General features: G+C 39.4%; 1 protein-coding gene across 2 annotated transcripts; it reads right to left on the bottom strand.

Annotated features, from left to right (window-relative positions):
* Positions 1-518: 518 nt before the first annotated feature.
* vegfba (vascular endothelial growth factor Ba) lies at positions 519-18464 on the bottom strand. 2 transcript variants are annotated; one of them, XM_036568580.1, is made up of 9 exons: positions 18008-18464; positions 17367-17874; positions 13587-13629; positions 12607-12803; positions 10829-10902; positions 8910-8942; positions 6527-6610; positions 3809-4003; positions 519-3345 (listed from the first exon to the last, which is right to left on the bottom strand). In XM_036568580.1, the coding sequence occupies exons 2-9, from the start codon at positions 17448-17450 to the stop codon at positions 3324-3326; spliced, it is 732 nt and encodes a 243-aa protein (XP_036424473.1). In that variant the 5' UTR covers positions 17451-17874; positions 18008-18464; the 3' UTR covers positions 519-3323. The 2 variants fall into 2 exon arrangements, with proteins under 2 accessions (XP_036424473.1, XP_036424472.1); XM_036568579.1 differs by having other exon boundaries at positions 17367-18464.
* Positions 18465-18870: the final 406 nt, after the last annotated feature.

The following is an 18870-nucleotide window of genomic DNA, read 5'->3' as shown; positions in this document are numbered from 1 at the left end:
TTTCATATAGATATTCAGTGACCTGGTTAGAGAAAATACAGTATTGAGGACTGAGGAGGTGTGAGGATTCTCAAAAAGGATTGGAAGCACTGATCCTTCAGTATCAATCCACCCATAGTGTTCAGACGAGATGCAGGAAAGGACATTGGCACCACCAGCCCATAAGCTGATTCATGGTGTGTTTGTCTGTAACAGAGACAAAGGCACTGACTCAGCAGCAGCGGGGCGAGAGGAGGAAGAGAGATAATATTTTTTCTCTCATCATCGTGCCGCTGGCAGCAGCCTGCCTGTGCCCTCCCAGAGGCACACGATAATTATCGCCATGTTTGTCTTTCATTACCACTAAACGACAAGGAGAAATGAGAGAGGGAGAGAGGGATGGAGGACAGAAAACATGGGGAGGGAGGCTTAAATGAGAGATAAGGGCCATGAATCAGACAAAGATGAAGGAGAGCAAAGACAAAGGTGTTCTGTAGAAAGAGATGGGCATTGCCCAAAGTCATCAATAATCACAGAACTTTCTCAAAAATAGGACATTTCACTTTAATAATACAGTATATTGAACATTACATTATGGCTGTTGCTGATTGGATGTCCGTTGAATGCATGTCAGCTTATATACACATTGTAGACATAATTCTGATTACGTGTTCTGACCCTCAGATTGTACACTGTAACACAAACTTGTTCACAAACAGGAGAATAGGGCACAAATGGTGTAGCAGCAGTAAGACTATTGATTATTACCATTATACACATACAGGGTACACAGAATATAGAGTATAGCTTTATAGAGTGGCTTCTAGTTTGGTTTCAGCTCTCTTTCAAAGCTATGTATCTTGACTCACACAACAAAGTCGGAATGTGGTTGGATTCTAGAATGCTTCTGTACATTAGTGAAGGAGCACGGAAACACTGAATTTGACGAGTACATTCATATACAGTATATGCAGTTGGTATATTTGCTTGTTACATTTCCATGGTTTCATTTCTACGCTTGTAGCAGTAAATTTAGTCAACAATACAGTGAGTGGGGTGGTCGATATACTTCACTAGGTAAAGGAGGACGATGTCTGGAATAATTTACCGAGGTATTGGATTACAGTCATTCGACAGAGAACTAGAGTTTAGCTGAACAACAGGACACCACAGTGCCTGGTCCATACATGGAAAAAAACTTATCATAACAAAGCTGCACAAATAAATGGGTCGAGAGTTCATGGGGAGAACTATAGAAAATGGGATGAGGACCCATTCCTATAGCTTGAAGGAAGCAGACAGCCAGGGATCGTTTTATTTACATTATTGCAGATATATACTAAATAAATGGTATGTCTATGGGCATTCAATTCAATGTCATATTGCAAAATCTCAGTGTCCCTTGTTTGCATCATGGATTTTGGATTGACTACAAGATGAGACTTCAAGGTAGGTTGAGTGGATGTGGCAAATATATGGACACTTTTTTTTACCTTCACCTAAATGTACAGTCTATGTTTGCAACTTTTAGATCATTTTATCATATGGACCTGAGCATTGACAGATGGCTATGACCAATGTGTGAGTCCAGAGGAAATACTGAACTAAATTTCATCTAATATACTAACAGTCTCACAGTTGTAGTCTAATGCATGGCACAAAAATATTCCAAAGCAACATTGAAAAGCTTGATATAAAATGCAACTCAATATAAAAATAAATACATTATATTTTATACACCCTACAGTCAGTGCAGAATGCAACAGATTCTTAAACCCACAAATGAACATTATGATCATGTTTTTGTTACACATTTGTATATGTACTGCTGAGATTTGTGGTTGCAATTGAATCAACAGACTTCCCTCTGGGCTTGATTCTCCTTGCCTTTCCGGTTGAATCGAACACAGACCCACACGTAGAGCTAGGAATGTGCACACAGTTGGCCACCCAGGCTGTTTCTTTAAGACAGATTAACAGAAAACAAACAAACAAAAACACTAAACAACAAAGGCACTATAAACGAACAAAATGAGGCTACATTAACATTAGTAGAACTTACATAACAATTGAATGTGATAGACACATAAAATAAATTTGAATTTCTTCTCTTTTTTAATATTAACCAAAAAAGCTTATATTTACCTGGTTGTTATTTGTCTGAGTCTGTGTGAGAGCAATAGAGACATAGAGAAAGAGGTAGGAACATGAAACAAGTAAAAGAGAGAAAAGTGCACCATGTGCATAGACAAGTTAAAAGAAGAAAAAAAGAAAGGAGAAAGTAAAAAGAATGAGGAGAAAGACAGTGTATGGGAATGGGTGAGAGAGGTTGTTGTGTGTATGTGTGAGCACCAGTGGAATATAGCCAGGTTCCTTTTACTATTGACATTCCCCTCACTGCCTGGCTTGAGGAAAAGACTCATTCATTTCTCAAAGGAAAGAGCGAGACATCAAACCAACACAAAAAGCCTTATTGATACAGTCCCTTGAGGCCACATGATAGGCTTACGGAGACCTAGAATAAACCAAGCCTCATGCATGGATCCTTAATCGTTCAATACGGAGACCACACAGACACCCATCCATCCATTCAGCACATCTCAATGCCAGCCCCTCAGTCAGAGGCAGTACGTATGCCCAGGGCAGACGGGAGACGTCTTTATGACTGGTGAGCAGGACATTTGAGTTCTCTGAGCAACAGGTTAAAATTTTCTGTTTGGTGAATTTTTAATTCTTTTAAAATTATACACATTTTTGAATATGGACTTTATCCTTTCCATTAGGTTTACACTAATTATCGTTAGTGTAACCAGTTCAACTGCAACCAATAACATATTCACATCATGTGGTTCCAATTTTGAGCAGTAGCAAGGATTCTCAAAATTCCCTTAGCCCATCATATCAGGGGAGGCTTAATGTCCTTGTTTCAATCGTATAATCCACAGGTTAAAGCTGAGCGAAGACAAGGGAATGTGCTGTCATGTCCACCATCCTTCTCCTGTGCCTCCATTAGCCATTTCTTCCACTCCTCACAGCAGATGGGGTGGACCGTTGCAGCAAGATGCTTTAGAAACTTAGTGATGATATTCGGTGACAAGCGGTATACACACTGGAACACAGATACCGATCTGAATACATGCATCTAACACTGCACTAAACGTATTGGGGCAGGAGCAGGGAGGGGAAAAGGTTCATGTCCTAGAATCCAGCTACTCTTCATGAGGTGACCTCTACTCCAGAACTCCATGATAAAGACACTGAGCATGGATAAACCTTTCACCTTCTTAAAAGATGGATGAGGTTACTGTGCTTGTAACCAGGGGACAGAGAGAACTCTCACCTCGTTATACCCTTATGGACTCACATCTGAAATAAAAATAGAATGCGGGTAAAACAGTGTCATTTCTTTTCTATGCATGCACTGATACCTCTGGATCAACAATAACAACCGATGATTAATATCTTGTTGTGGCCAAAACTGATATAAATAAGGGATCATTTTAATTATTTGCATTGTAAAACAACATCACACTATAATCCATATACGAAGTGCAGCTAAAGATGAATTATTGATATGTTGTCGTTACAATATAGAGCTCAGACAATTAATCAGACAAATCAGACAATTAGTGTAAATACGTATGTGTATGTATTTTGCAGATGCATTTACTCATAGTCCTTTACAATAGTAGGTGAATATAATGTTTGTCTGTGACTGCAAAAGAAAAGTTACCAGTGGCAATTTCTGGGAAGTGTTTATCTGAAAAGGAGTAGTGGCTGTGGTAGCATTACAAAAGTAGGGCACCTAAAAAAGTGTATTTATGTTTACCTGCAGCTGTGCTGGTTGAGTCTCTTGCTTCTCTTTGCGCAGCTCACCTCTTTCAGACTGCACGTGCACTCACAGGTAGGGGGCTGTGATATCATCCTGCGACCGGGGCAAGGTGGACACTGCACCGCGGCAGGAGGAGGAGGGGGTGTGCTAGGTGGGAGAGTAGGAGGGGGAGGTGTGGTAGGGACTATGGTCCTGTTAGGACGACAACACTGGGTAAATATGTTGCTAATAGTAGGCAAATATGATAAAAAATATGACTCATTAATAAAGTAATTATAAGCAAGCTATGGGTTTGAAGGATGTCCTGTGATAATAAAACTCAAATACAGTCATATGCAAAAGTCTTGTTTTTGTAGATGAAAATACGTTAACACAGTTCAACATGCCTTTTCCCAAGCATAATTTCTATTTATTTGTTGATTTTAGCATTTTGGGGGAAAAAAAAACCATGAAATGTAAAAGGTGCCATAACATTTGCACAGGCCATGTTTTATGTCTTATTTTTTCTCAATATGATAACATAGCAAATAAACAGTAACTATGCATTAAAATGTGTAGAAGTGTGAGTCTGTATATGATATGTTAACTTATTTGCACTTCACTCAACAAAACATGTAACTTGACCAGGAGTGCCCAAACCTTTGCACAGGACAGTTTGGAATCACTTAACATAATATTTTATTATAATAAAAAAGACTTAAATCTCAAACAATGTAGATAACAAAATGTTTTTTTCTAGACCTGTTATTATTTTCTTCCATCATTTTGAAGTTATCCTGCTTTTTTTGGATTTAGTCATGGCTTATTCCGCCCACTAGCTATATCTCTCCCCCCCTTTGACACAATGCTGAGCTGGAAAGGGGAGGGCTAGCACCTACTTTCTCCGAGACATATGTAGCGTTACTGCATTTTTCCAAACTGCCGCTAACACAATGTCATTGGAAAGCTCAACGCACTTGTAGGAGAATGCTAACTGCCAATTCTGTTATGTCAACAGACACCTGTGTTATCTAGCATTGTGCTGAGAGAGCAATCCTACCCACCTAGAGAGAGCAAGACCAATTATACTCGCTTGGACTGCCGGCCACGGATGGCTGTAGCATCGCTGGGGATCGAACTCATGATATACCCAAGATTTATTTACCATTTGCAAAATACAAGAAATTCTGGATATTCATTTTATAATAACCTATTTCTCTGTGCTACGCATATTTCCTAGCTACATTTAACATTTCTTAACTTTATTTCATGCCACTTTTTGAAACATGAACTTGTACATCATTAGCATCATAGTAGAATAATTTTACGCCTATATCCACAACAAAATTTGTTTAACATCAGTGAAAACATTGTTTCCTATTTTTAAATTGTCATTCAACACTTTCAAACAGCAAACCATGTTTAAACCACATTGTCATGTCATGGCAGTCTTTGAATTGTTAACATGATCAACACTTGCAAGACTGATGTAAACTTTAAAGAAGTAGCACATGCTGAAGTTATTTCAACTATATGACGGCTTGAATCTTTCCTTATCTTTTCATGCTCAGCCTACAGTCCTAATGGTAAGAAGAAGAGCACTAGGGATGCTACAAAGATAGGCTGTTTAAAGATCGTAAAAGATCAATGTCTAGTGCTTCTATAATATGCTATTCATAATGCTAGGCCAGACAGACTTTCTCCCTCAGTTAACTAAACTGAAAGGGAAAAGAGGAAATCCACAGCTGAGTGAGTTAATTAACGAAGAAATCTATCTTTGTCTGAGTGTAAGTAGTTGAGGAAGCTGAGTGTCACGCTGGGGGATGGGGACGCTGCGTTCTAGCCCACAAATTAGCCTGATTTCACACCTGCCACTGACTCTATCCATAGAGAGCTGAATGATGGATAGCAGGGAGGGAGAGACGATCCAAAAGAAGTGCCCTCTGCTTGCCCTTTCCGTACATATGATGAAGGAATAAAAGGGGGGAGAGATTCATTCTTTAAGAGTAGAATTAATTGATATTTATGTGGAAGTGAATAAAGTATGTGTGTACGTGCAGCGCAACACGTATAAATGAAAACTTCAGTCTTGCAAAAAGTCTTGTAATAATAGGAGAACCTTTTTGGTACTACATAGGTTATTTAAAGGTTATTTAAAGATTTATGTACAAAAGGTTTATAGCATGCAGGTTATTAATGATAATCATAATAGGCTTAATAACAGTAATAATAACTGACCATCATAACCTAGTGGAGGCAACTGTAGCATAATTAGAATAGCACACATAAAACGTTTTTAAATGTTAGGTTTTGTTGATTTTCTAAGTGAAAATAAGCTAACACATCCTCTACAGGCAACCAACTTAAATATGGCATTCTTCTGTAAATTGTAGGGCACAATACTTATTTGTGCCCTACAATTTACAGAAGAATGCCATATATAGTTTATTCTGGAAAAACATAAAATACAAATTGTGCCATAGTTTTTGCATGTCACATTTTATACATTTTCCCCAAAATGTGAAATTCATAGTAATTGTACAGTAACTTTTGATTATTTTTCATTTAGAATATTAACACGTCATTTGACCAAATTTTTGCATATGACTGTAGTCAAGGTTGTGAGATCCAAAGAACTGAAGTATGTCTACTTCATATGATAAATATCAGTACAGTTTAATATAACTGAGTGTAAGTCATGGATTTCTTACATAATAGAAAAAAACAGAAACGTACGTAGGTTTTATCCTGACATGTTTCTTTCGTTTTGGTTTTCCCCTCTCCCTTTTCCTTCCTCTTCTCGTTGGCCGCGGGTCTTCCCTTTAAGACAGAGATGAATAAGCACAGTTCAAGTTCCATCCAGTGACACTTTTCCGCAAGCTTTAATCTAAATGGTGTCACGGCCAATGCTAAACACAGGGCTGATACATCAGAATGACTGATTTTAGTATCATGTGACTTTCTTTCTTAATTCCTGCAATTCATGGGCTGCTTTTCGGGAGCCCCCCAAGAGGCCTGTGGCCTAATTAAGCAATAAAACGAATGTTCTGTTTCTCAACTCACACAGAGTTCTGGGTTCTGACTCGTGGCCAGCTTTGCAGACGCAGGCCAGCTGGACTCACACACAGGACCAACAGCAATTGACAAAAAGTGAAGCCCCTACTCACTTCCTCTAGCCACTTTTACTTTGACAAGTCTGTTATGTAGAACTGGAAGATCGGTGTTTTCAAAAAGCTTCAGTTTATTTAAGGTAACTGAGACAGCACAGGATTTGCAAAAGCAATACAGAAGTGAATCCTGAAGAACTATGACATGGACATTAAACAACGTTACGTAGTGTTCAAAAGTTTGTTTCTTCCTGCATTTTCCAAGCGGAAGGTGGTTAGTCCGAGTGAGCAGGGGCGTCATTTTTCAAAATTGGGATGGCTCTGCTCTCTAGCAATATGACTATATGGAACGCTTCAGGACAGGGCCAAAAAGTCATTTTTAATTATTTAGATCTGTCTTGTTATGTCTTATGGATGTATATGCTCTCTGTTAGACACTCGCCTCCTCTTGTATCATATATGGACAGTCTTTGTGCTATAATTCTAAAATATTCATGATGATGCTATGCATATCAAATTTTGAAATAAATGCATACCTCAGCTGACATCTAAAACTAGCACTATCAGCCATAACTGTGCTAATTTTACACAAGAGCTAAATTAATTGGTTTTGATGTCATTTCTCAGTTGGCCAGAGTGCAGGTGATAAGATGAGGAATGAGACGGCTGCTCTGAAAGCTGGGCCGCTGGTGCTCTCTCACACTACATTAACTCAGCATGCAGTGCCAGACAACAGCCAGACAGAGACAGAGGGAGAGAGTGAGAGAGAGAGTGTGCATATAAACTGTAAATGGCTAACACTACGTCATGACCTAAATACAGTCATACATACAGTACTGTGCAAAAGTCAGAGTTTGCTTATGTAATTTCCAGGCAAAATGGCCATTAAAGACAATTTTTTTCAGTGTCAGAAAGAAAGCAGGAAACATACATTTAACAAAAAATGACACAAAAGACTTCAACCCTATGTATAGTATTGAAACTGACAGTATTTAATTTGTCCACTCTTTACTTGTGCACTTCTGCCACTTTAACTCTTTCATTTTTCCAGTCTTAAAACCTGAGCTACAGCTGTGTCCTCCCAAAAAATGGTGTTCCCAAAGGAATCAGTGACATTATGTTCCCTTTCTAACAGACACATTCACACAAACAACTACCCAAACTCACCTAAGCTGCCTTCAAATTTATTTCTGATGTGCATACAAAATGGCTAAAAGAGATATTTATGAGGATATTACATATAAATTAACATATAGGAAGGGGAAAGTCAAAGTGAGGAAAAAAAAGAGGAATTTCCAACAATGGATTTAAAAAAAAAAAAAAACATTAAAAGATATAAAAAAATGGATCTAAAATAGACCTAACAACAGTGTAACACCCAGCAGACTACCAAAACTGTCATCATCAGACAAACAGTACTTAAAGCTTTCATTTTTGAGAGATCTGAAAAAATCCTGTGTTTCTGTCCATTTTTCCACTGTGAGAAGACAACTCAATGCTATGAGTTTGAAAGAATGCGTAGCTGTCAAGAACCTGTTACTGAGAAGGAAAGAAAAGGGCAAAAAAGAAGAAAAACTGCACTAGAACATCAAAACTGGACATTTGAGATGTGGAGTAAAGATTTATGCACTGACAAATCTAAATTAGTAGTAGGGATTACTTGCATTGTAAGAAGCAGAAAATGCAACCAACGTCTAAGACGGACTTTTGGAGGATATAAGAATCACAGAAAATTCCTTCAGATTTCTTTGAAAAACTGAAAGTCTCTTAAAAAGGATGGAAGCTGTAATGAAGGCAAAGGGTGGGCACAATAAACACTGAAAAGCTTCACATTCTATTTACTTGTTAAGGTTTCTAATCTCTAATTTCTAAGTATATGCTTTCTTTTTTTTCTCAATGCTGAAAAATGAATAACTTGCACTTCATGGCTGTTTTGACTTGAAATTAAATGAAGGGTGGTCTCTGACTTTTGCACATACACACACTCAAAGATAGTTATACATGTCTTTTACCTGGTTGGCTCCACACGAAGTCCTTCTTTTAGCCTGAAGAAATCAGATAACAACAGAGAGGCAAATTAATGTCGGTTTTTGACTCAAAGTTTTGCTAAAAGGACATCACAATAATTCCTAACAGAGGCTTACAGACATTTACAGCTAAGAGGCGACCACTTGGCTATAACACTTCAGTGACGTAGCAGGAGAAACTCCAGTACTGTACACATCCTGGTAGAAAAACGCCTGGTTTATGTAAATAAAGTTGCATTGGCAGAGTGCAAGGTTAAGGTTGAGAAACTCTTGAGTCAATGGTGCTTTTGATGGGTTCAGCATGGCAAGCCCCAGTGTATACATGGCAGCTTCATTTTACAATGGAAGGAAAGCAAGAAGACCACATGTAAATGATCTTACTGAATGTTCAGCTCCACCCATGACCCTAATCCTAACCTCTGAACTGTGAAAGAGCTTTTGATGCAAATCATACAATGCCTTTATAAAGACCCAATACAGACAGCACGGCTGGATGCCAGAAAAAAGGGGGCTTTTTGGGGCTACTCAGCTTTTGGGGGTATAGCTTTTTCTGATGGAGTACAAAAAGGCCTCCTTTGGGACCAAGGGTATTTATGCACTTGACTGGGCGAGAGTGTGACCACAGTGAACTTTACTCAGTGTTCGATAGATATTCACACAAAAACTGATTTTTTTAACTTAAAAAAATTTTTTGGAAAACTCTTGCATATGAAACCATGCCTGACATATTTCAATATGTTTTCATTTCAAAATTTTATTATGCTACAGGATTTGTGTTTGGTCAGTGTTACTCTGGTGTCACTTTACTTTAGGGCAGTGTTCATAAAGCTTCATGACACCTACCTAAGCCCTTTATGTCAGCTGACATTGACCTACATAAACACTTATTGCAATAGGCATTATTTGTCCCTGAAGGTTGCTTTTGCTCTAATGTCAAGTTCACATAACATCTGTGTCCAGTGAGATTATTGGATTAATGTTTATCATGATAATAAAATGTACCACGAAAGTGATAAAGTATCATTATATTGCTATATGATGACACTTTATCACTTTCATGATACATTTTATTATCATGATAAACAATAGGCATATTATGGATATCGTCTGTACTTAAAGAACACCAACCAACTGTACGTTTCACAAAATAAGCATAATCAGACCTGTTTAATATGATTTTTTTGATGTGCAGTATGCAAAACTTTAACAGAAAGGAGAAAATCAACAAAACATGTAATTTGGTCGGGGCACCTACAAGTGTGCATACAACTGTAGGTGTAATGTCAACTTGACATCAGAGTTGATAAATGCAGCCTTTATGACAGACGACACATGTTGGAATAAGCCTTTATAAATGTTTATGTTGTTTTATTTTAGTTGTCATGACGAGCCTCTGTAGGTGTTATCTAATGTTAGGAACACTGCTTTACAGTAAAGTGTTAGCATTATACTTAATGCTGAGTCAACCTGCAGGGTTGTATGCAAGCTGTATGCAAAAGTTGGAACACCTCTAGTCAAATGACATGTTTAGTTTATAATTAAATACAAGTTACACATACTTGAGAGAACAAACTTGTAAAATTGCATATTTCTGTAAACTTTAGTCCTGAATTTCTCTTCAGAGTTTAACAAATTCGAAAAAATAAAACATAAAATATTTTATGTGCCGTAATGTTCGCACAGGCCACATTTCATGTTTTTAATTCACCAAATAAACAGTAATTTTGCACTGAAGTATGCAGAATTGTGTTTCTCTAGAGAATGTGTGCTTATTTTCAGTATCAATATAAATCAATAAAACATGTAATTAAACCTTGGCGCCCAAACTTACATACAACTGTAGCTCAGCATGCCAGACAGTCGATGTATGGTTGTATATATGAATGTGCACGTATGTGGCTCACCTGCACTCACACTGGCTATGTTCTATGAAGGGAAGCTGCACTAGTTCGTGCTTCATGTACGTGGTTTTCATCAGCTGTGGAGGGTAGATAGAAATGTGGTAGTCAGGAATCAGCATTAAAACATGCACACACACTTGCACACCCATACACACTGTGACACAATGACGCACACACAAACACATAGCTCTGCATAGTAATGAGTCCATCTTTTATCCTTCAATCTCTCAAAACAGTACGTGACCGGAGTCCCATCTAGCCCTGTCCACTCCATAGGAGACTTTATCCACCTCTCTCTGAATATGTATGACTGCCTCAAGCTGTGTGTGAGTGTCTGTCCAAACACTTCCTCTCCACCATGCTGAGCGAGATTCTGAGATCTCACTTTGTGTGGAGACAGTTGGTGTGTGGGTGCATGTAACATAAAGCTTCATGTTGCATTATTTCTGTTTTTGATTTGTGTGTACTATTAGTTTGTGTGTGCGGACAGAGGAAAGCAGAGCACAACCTAACATGGGTTCAAATGTGACACTGATATTTCATGTAGTTAAAAAGGTCTAAGTAGACTTGCATCTTCTCATATTCCCATAGAAACCTCATCCTCGAATTTTGACAGCAATTGAACAGACATTTCTCAAGATTCAACCAGAAGACTTGTTTATCCTAGCTGTCTTACGTGAGTTCAAGTGTGTCACTTACAGTCAACCGTCAACAAACTTTTTTTCTGTCATTTACATATGTTAATTTTCAAAGGTAAGACAATATTAGGGGTGTAACAATTCTGAAATCGAGACTGAAACGGCGATACAAACATCCACGGACCTCTGTTGCAGTTCTGGAAGACTGAACCCCGATACCCCCCAACCCCAACCTGCTGCCACCACAGCTGGTGCAGCCTGTAGAGCTCTCATTATGTTACTAATGTAATAAAACTCATTTAGCATTTCACAATTAACACTATAACACACGTAAATCATGACAATTTAATTTTGTTTAAATTCTATTTAAAGTTGTATACCATCTTCTTTGTTCTCTTCAATTGTTGATGATTTAATAAAACAGAATTTTTTTCCCTGTTTTTTTCTTTTCCCCCAACACCCCCCCACAAAAAAAAGGCGAGGTAAGAACCGATCTGAAGCTCAAAAATTAAGGGTCTGAACTGAACCATGGATTTGTAGAATCTTTACACCCCTAGACAATATGTATCAGCTTAATTTAGGCAAGCAATGTTTCTTTGACTGCCTCCATACTTAATAAAAACTAGAATCTTCAGTGATATGGGAGCATGGTGTTTGTACATTACTGACGCTGTGGAATCAGTACTAAAATCACTGGAATACGCTGGTAATTACATTACCCAAACCTCTCTATGTCATTCCTATGCCATGCATACTATGCTAGAAATTAAAAAACAAAACAACACACTCTGCTTTACAAAGTTAGCATAGCTAGCCAATTTACTTACTGAGACTAACCTAGCTGAGAGTAGGAGTGTCCCTATTTTGAAAATCTTTGGTGGCCCCAGGACCCTAACCATGACCTTAAGACACATTTCACAGGTATTGGTGTATCATATTGATGTCTGATGTTTATTTAAAGATCTAAGGGGATGTACAGCCCTATGAACACAGGCATGCTCCCCATGTAAGACTAATCGGAATAGCACTTCTGCATACATTAATTTAGGGTTCATGGGTACTTGTGTGTTTGTGAGAGTGAAGGAAGGAGATGTGTATATATAACTCTACTTCACAGTCATTCTGAGTAGCTAATCATGGTACCTCCATGGTGAGTGTATCTGTGTGTGAGGGAACGCATTCGAGGGCCTCATCAGAGCAGCAGCCCCCACAGCGTCTGAGAGAAACACATGATGGCAGGAAGAGGTTGTGCGTCTCCCATGGGATCTCCTGCCACACCTCCACTAATGTCTCCCTCGGCTGGCAGCCACTCCGCTGATACACATCTAACCATTTGATGACTGAGAGTGAGAAGAAAGGAGACAAAGAGAAATGAGGTTCAGGCAAAAATGAGGATGGAACAGAAGGGACATTGAAATAAGCAGAAGAAATTAAAAATCTTAAACTTTTGGACACAGATTAAGCTTACTTAACTAAATTGGGCTCCACTGCGATGCCAAGAGTGTTATTAATTAAGTTATTAATCTTAAGGTTTATTATCTGGTAACTATTAATAATTAATTAGGAACTACTATGTACCGAAGTGAGGAAGGAAATTCTGCACCTACTGACAGGTTCACAGGGCCATTTCTCAGACCCAGTTTAAGCCTAAACCTATTTCCAATGGTGATTTACCATTATCACCACAATTCAATTCAAGGCTAGTCTTAATTCTTATCTAGCAAACTAGTCTCTAGAGTTTAAGGGGTTAAGCACAGTAAATGGGACAAGGACAGTAAAGAGTGGCTGGAAAAGTACATAAACAGATAGGGAAGATAGTAAGAAGATCCACTTTAATACTGACTTGTTTAGAAGTGTGCTTTTCTTGACTTCTAAATATGAATTTCAATGGTTTAATCCAATAGAATGTCACGGTCATATGAAAACCTTATATCCATGAAATGTACCTTTGTTCTTAACGTTAAGGTACCTGAATGAAACAAGGCTTTTAGACTATTTTTATTGGTTCATCATGAAAAGGCCTCACAATATAAAGGGCAGCTGGTCCTTTCAAATGTTGTAAAAATAAAAAAAAAACTACTCTGACCTCATGTGTTTCTGAATCAGAATGTAGGGATGAGTACCTTGTTCAGATCTGTGTCTCTCTGTGGGCTGCCAGTGAGCTAACTGGAGGAGAAAACACACAGATACAATCAGACATAACATGCAGTAAGAGCAGACACAGCAACAATAACATGAGACAATAACCACACAGCTGCCTCTATTCCTAACAGCTGTAGTAGGTTAATGTGGAGAAATATATGAAAGACACAGAAATGGTACCAATATGTAACGTAGGCTCTAAATCAATTTGTTGCTGATGTATTGGACAATATGTTAGGGACCTTTTAATAATACTAATAATAGACTGAAAGATTAAACAGTCATTTGTTTTTGTTAGCAGAGCTCAACAGCAAGTTATCAGTGACTGTTTATGGCTTTCACTGAAGACCACTTACTAAATGGTTTCCCACAATTGTCTAATCAGTGAAAGAAATAGCATGCCTCAATGACTCTGAATGCTGTGGACAGTGAACTGGGCATATGCTTGTTTGAACCGTGACTAATATACACACCTAATTATGAATTCAAAAAATTGATCAATGAAAAGTATGCTGATACTGACAATCTGCAACTGATAAACCAGTGAAAAGGACATTGTTCTAGCTTTTTGACCATGATTTCAGCATAAAATCCAATCAAATGGATTTGTGAGATATATAAACGTGTTACAATGATCCTATGTGCTGGTGCGCAGTGAGATAAGAACAGGAAGTAGTACACGTTCACACGAACACGCCCCTCAGTACTGCTGGGTCCACACTCTGGAGCAAGGTCACAGCTAGGAGAGAGCAGACTTTGTACTTGAACACACACACAGCACAGTCTGCCTTTGCCCGAGTTGGTGGGTGTTTTTTGAGTAAATGAATGTGTGTTTGGTTTCTTCTGCATGTGTGACAAAAACCTTATGTGTTCTGCAAGTGTGCATGTACACACATTCATACCTACATACATTCTCATGGATGTGTACATTCACATATGTAAACAGTTTTCTGTAGGAAATACAACACTGTGTAAAAGATCATCCTTTATTTATTTAATGTCCAGTTTAAACAGCTACTAAGTATATGTTATTCATTTCTGAGGAGATATAACATAATTCACTTGTATAAGGAAGAGGAAAATAAGTGAATAAAACAGGAGTTTATTAGAAGACACACAGAAAACGGGACTCCTAACTATCATGCAAGATCTAGTAGACCACCAAAACTGCCACCATCAGATAAACAGCACTTAAAGCTTTCATCTTAGAAAGAGAGGAGAAAATCAAGCTCCACTCTTGCTTCAGATCTGAAGCAATCCACAGGTGTTTCTGTCCATCCTTTCATTTTAAGAAGATAGCTCAACACTATGAGTCTGAAAGGATGTGCAACTGTTTAGAAGCAGTTACTGAGAAAAGGAAATTTGCACTAGAACACCACAACTGGACATGTGAAATGTGGAGCAAGGTTTTATGAACTGATGAGTCTAAATTTGTAAGTGGGATTACTTGGATTGTGAGAAGCAAAAAAGCATAAAATGCAAACAACTTCTCAGACTGAACTTGTGTGCAAGGAGGTGTACAAATTTCTTCTTTTCTTCTGAAAAACTGAAAACAAGTCTCCTAAAAAGATTGGAAACTGTAATAAAGGCAAAGTGTGGACACAATAAATGTTGACAAAACAAAATTAAATTTCATTTTTGAGGCTTCTGTGTAGTTCTCAGTTAAATAAACAGTACTGTGTTCAGGCACCTGAGCCAGTTGTTTAAAATCATTTATCTGAGAATTAAGCATGCACCATACAACATTACAATAAATTTAAATAAGTATTAATGTAAAAATGATTATTTTAATAAAAAAGTAATTTTGAGATAGTAAAACAGAGTTGGTTCCTAACTCCTTTGCCTCACAAGGGCAAATAAATGCTTACTGTCCAATTAAATAATTAATTGAAAGCTCTTTAAATCTAATTTTCCCAGATGACTAAAACATTTTCTGTTTTTTCCCCTGCTGCTGAAAAATGAATACATTGTACTTAATGTCAGTTTTGACTGGAAATTAAATAAATAAAGGGTGGTCTCTGACATTTCCACAATACTGAAGATATTAGTAATTATGCAAATGCTTTACATTGGGAAATTCATAAGATGATAGTATAGAATGATGAGCACAACTCATGAGCACTCATATTATACTATTTTATTGACAAAATCATTGTTTTGGTTACAGGAAAAGGGAGGGAAAAATAATATTAACCTATAATATCATATTATCCCTCCACCCTCACCTATTATCATGCTCAACTAGCTCAGAGACCCTCCCCACTACTGTTTCATTCTAAAACACATCACAGAATGAAAGGAAAATGCATCCTGATATCTGTTTCATGCTGACTTTAAAGGTTTCCTAGCTTTCTATTGATCCAGAATTGTCAAAATAGTCAGTGGATTACTTGATTGCTAATATAACTGATAGTGACAGACCTAATGACAACATAAATGTACTGTGATTTACACAGTACTGGTGCAGTGTGATACAGTGTTGACTCTGGGAGGTCATTAGACACCATCAGTGTTGCAATATGAGAGATATCTCCCCTTCTGCCTCACAGCCATTGTGAAATACAGCCTCTAAGCTTGGAACGGGCAGGGAGGCTGGCACTGCCACACACACACACACACACACACACACACAGATCATCTCAGTGCTGCCAGCTCTTGCAGCAGCAGCTTGGTCTGGCTACGTCAGTCCCCCTCTCGAACACCCTTTGATCCCCAGCACAGACCATCACCTCCGGGCCTGCAGCTCCCTCCTGGCGGCCCCCTGCACTTGTGCCAGTCTGGCTGGGCAGATGTGTCAATAAAACATCTGGTAACATGAATCACTGCCTCTGGACCATGCTCACAGCAGGTGCCTGGATTTCCCAAATGCTAAGGAGTCCGCAACAAGACAACTGTGCATGGACAGTATGACATCATCGTCTCCCCACCTGGTGATAGCAGTGTGATAACCCTCTCGTATGAAGAGTCTGAGTCATTGGAAGTGTTTGCGTGTAAGACAGAGGAGAGAGATAGAGAAAAAAAGGCGAGAGAGGCTATATGTATTTATAAAGGACCCTTAGGTACACAGCTCAGAGGCTGATAGGTCATAGCAGGGTCACAAAGTCTACCGAACCATTATACGGGTCCTTTAAAGATGCCTTTCATTTTTCATCAAGCACTTGATCTAAATCTGACATGCTGATGATCTAAAGCAGAACTGAAAGTCACAGGCAAATAAGAGTAGTCAGCAACTGACTTCAGAATTAGGCTTAGTTTAAAACCTGTCTATCCTCAGGATGCAGCCATAAAGCATGGCACCGATTTCACGTAGCTCAAAAGAGTACCGAGAACCACGGAGTCTCTTCTTGTAAGGCAGGATAGCTTCACAACCACTCAGGAAGCAGCACACAACACCTTTGGTGTTGAGTTCAACTACTAAACCGAGCACTAGCGTTTCTCAGTGTCATAGAGCCCCGCAAAGACGCCCCGTGTCTTCTTATTCCATCTTTAATATGAGGCATTAGCTGCACTTTCCGGGCTGCTTTAAAACGCTCAACCTTTGAGATGGCTAATGTCAACGACCGTGAGGTTATTTAAACACAAAAAGCGTAAATGCCCTACAAGTGTTGAGCATTAACTCTTAACTCTGTGCTGTAAAATCCGAGAGCAATTAGGGACAATCTGACTTAGAGCTTAAATTGAGTTACTTAATGGCAGGTGTCCCAAAGTAGAAACTTCAGTAAAACAAACAAACAAACAATGTCTTGGTTAACTTATCTTACCGGTTCCTTGGCACAGTGCGCTGGGATTCTGGTGAGGGACACGAACTGAAACATGCCGAGAAGAACTTGCAGCCTTGTGCCCATGGTTGGTCGTTGGCCAGGCAAGTCTAAAGCCCACTTTGGTTTAAATGACGCCGCTGGTTACTACTTTACCCAAACACGGCTCTCAATCTTTACATCCACTGGACTCAGAGCCCGGAATCGAGACCATGATAATTTCCCAAGCTGAGCTTCAAAAGCCAGGGCGAGCATTGCCCTTGTCATTGCTTCATGTGAACGAGCGGGACGCAGGTGCAGTTAAGTTCGGAAGCCGGATGAAGGTGGTCGGTCGGTCCGGATGATGCTGAGACCTCTCACCCAGCTCGGACAGGTCACTTTCTAACCGACGCTGCGTCAGACTCGCGCACAAAGGTGGGCAAGTTTGGGCTGTGTAATCCAAATAAACGTCCACGCACTTCTCAGCACAGAGGAGTTGCCCGTTATAATCCCCCCGGATCGCAGTTACTGGCTACAGAGAGAGAGAGAGAGAGAGAGAGAGAGGAGAGACAGGCAGAGCCCCGTTATAACAGACAGAAACAGCAGGCCACTACACGCCCCTGTTATTAAGTGCAAGCTAAAAGATCTCCACTACGTTCAGTTACCCCTTCCCAGGCGCTAAGAGCGACCCCCGTGCCTCTATGAGCGTCTCCCTCTCCTCGGCTCGTGGTGGCCCTTCGCTAGGTCACGGCTCGGGCTCGCGCCTGCCTCCTCTCAGCTCAAACACGATGACGTTTCTGTGAACGCACGCAGAGCGGGTTTCGCTTTTTATTCCGCTCTTGGAATCGCCTGCGGGCTGCCGAGCGCTCACGGTGTGAATGTGACAGCGAATCGCGCTGAGATGCGATAAAGTCCTGAGCTCGTGTGGCGGAGCCGCTTTCCTCCTCTTTGCCCTTCAGCCACAGAGCGCGCGCTCCCAAACTCCAGGCTCGCGCGTAACCGACCGTCGCGAGGCCAACTTTTTCTTTTTTTTTCTCCCTCGCTCTCTCTCTTTCCAAAGCGTAGACCTTGCTCGCGCGCAAACCGGTGCAGGTGTAACGCTGCTTCCACTCAGCAAACGGCTGGCCAATCATTAACACTCTCTCTTTCTCTCTCTCCCCTTGGGCTACACATGTTTATGTTTTTTTGTGACTACCAGGTCTTTTCCTCCGATGTCATGTGCCCTTCAGAAAGCAAGTCTGACTGCATTGCATTCAGAATGATAAGAAATGTCTCCTAAATTTACACTTCAACATCCAATAATCCAATAATTACCACATTTATCAAAACAGTTTATTTATATAGCAATTCATTTTGGTCAACAAATAATCAATAAAAAAACATAATATTTAATGCAAAATTCAACTACAGGAGAAATACATCATGGGCTGATTTCCTGGTCAGGGATTAAGCCTAGTCCTGGACTACATTTTCCTTTCAAAAGAGGATCTCCTTTCAGAACTCCCTGTAGTCAGGGACTAGGCCTAAA

The sequence above is a fragment of the Colossoma macropomum genome, unplaced genomic scaffold (genome assembly GCF_904425465.1).
Source record: "Colossoma macropomum unplaced genomic scaffold, Colossoma_macropomum, whole genome shotgun sequence".
In the NCBI taxonomy this organism is placed as follows: domain Eukaryota; kingdom Metazoa; phylum Chordata; class Actinopteri; order Characiformes; family Serrasalmidae; genus Colossoma; species Colossoma macropomum.
This window is presented reverse-complemented; position numbering and strand designations above follow the sequence as displayed.

Bases quoted from the DNA above. Each gene is read 5' to 3' on its own strand.
- vegfba (XM_036568579.1), bottom strand. From the start codon at position 17,450: ATGGGCACAAGGCTGCAAGTTCTTCTCGGCATGTTTCAGTTCGTGTCC. The intron at 13,630-17,366 runs GTAAGATAAGTT...TTTCTCCTCCAG, and splicing joins CGCACTGTGCCAAGGAACCG to TTAGCTCACTGGCAGCCCAC. The intron at 10,903-12,606 runs GTACCATGATTA...TACCCTCCACAG, and splicing joins CAGATACACTCACCATGGAG to CTGATGAAAACCACGTACAT.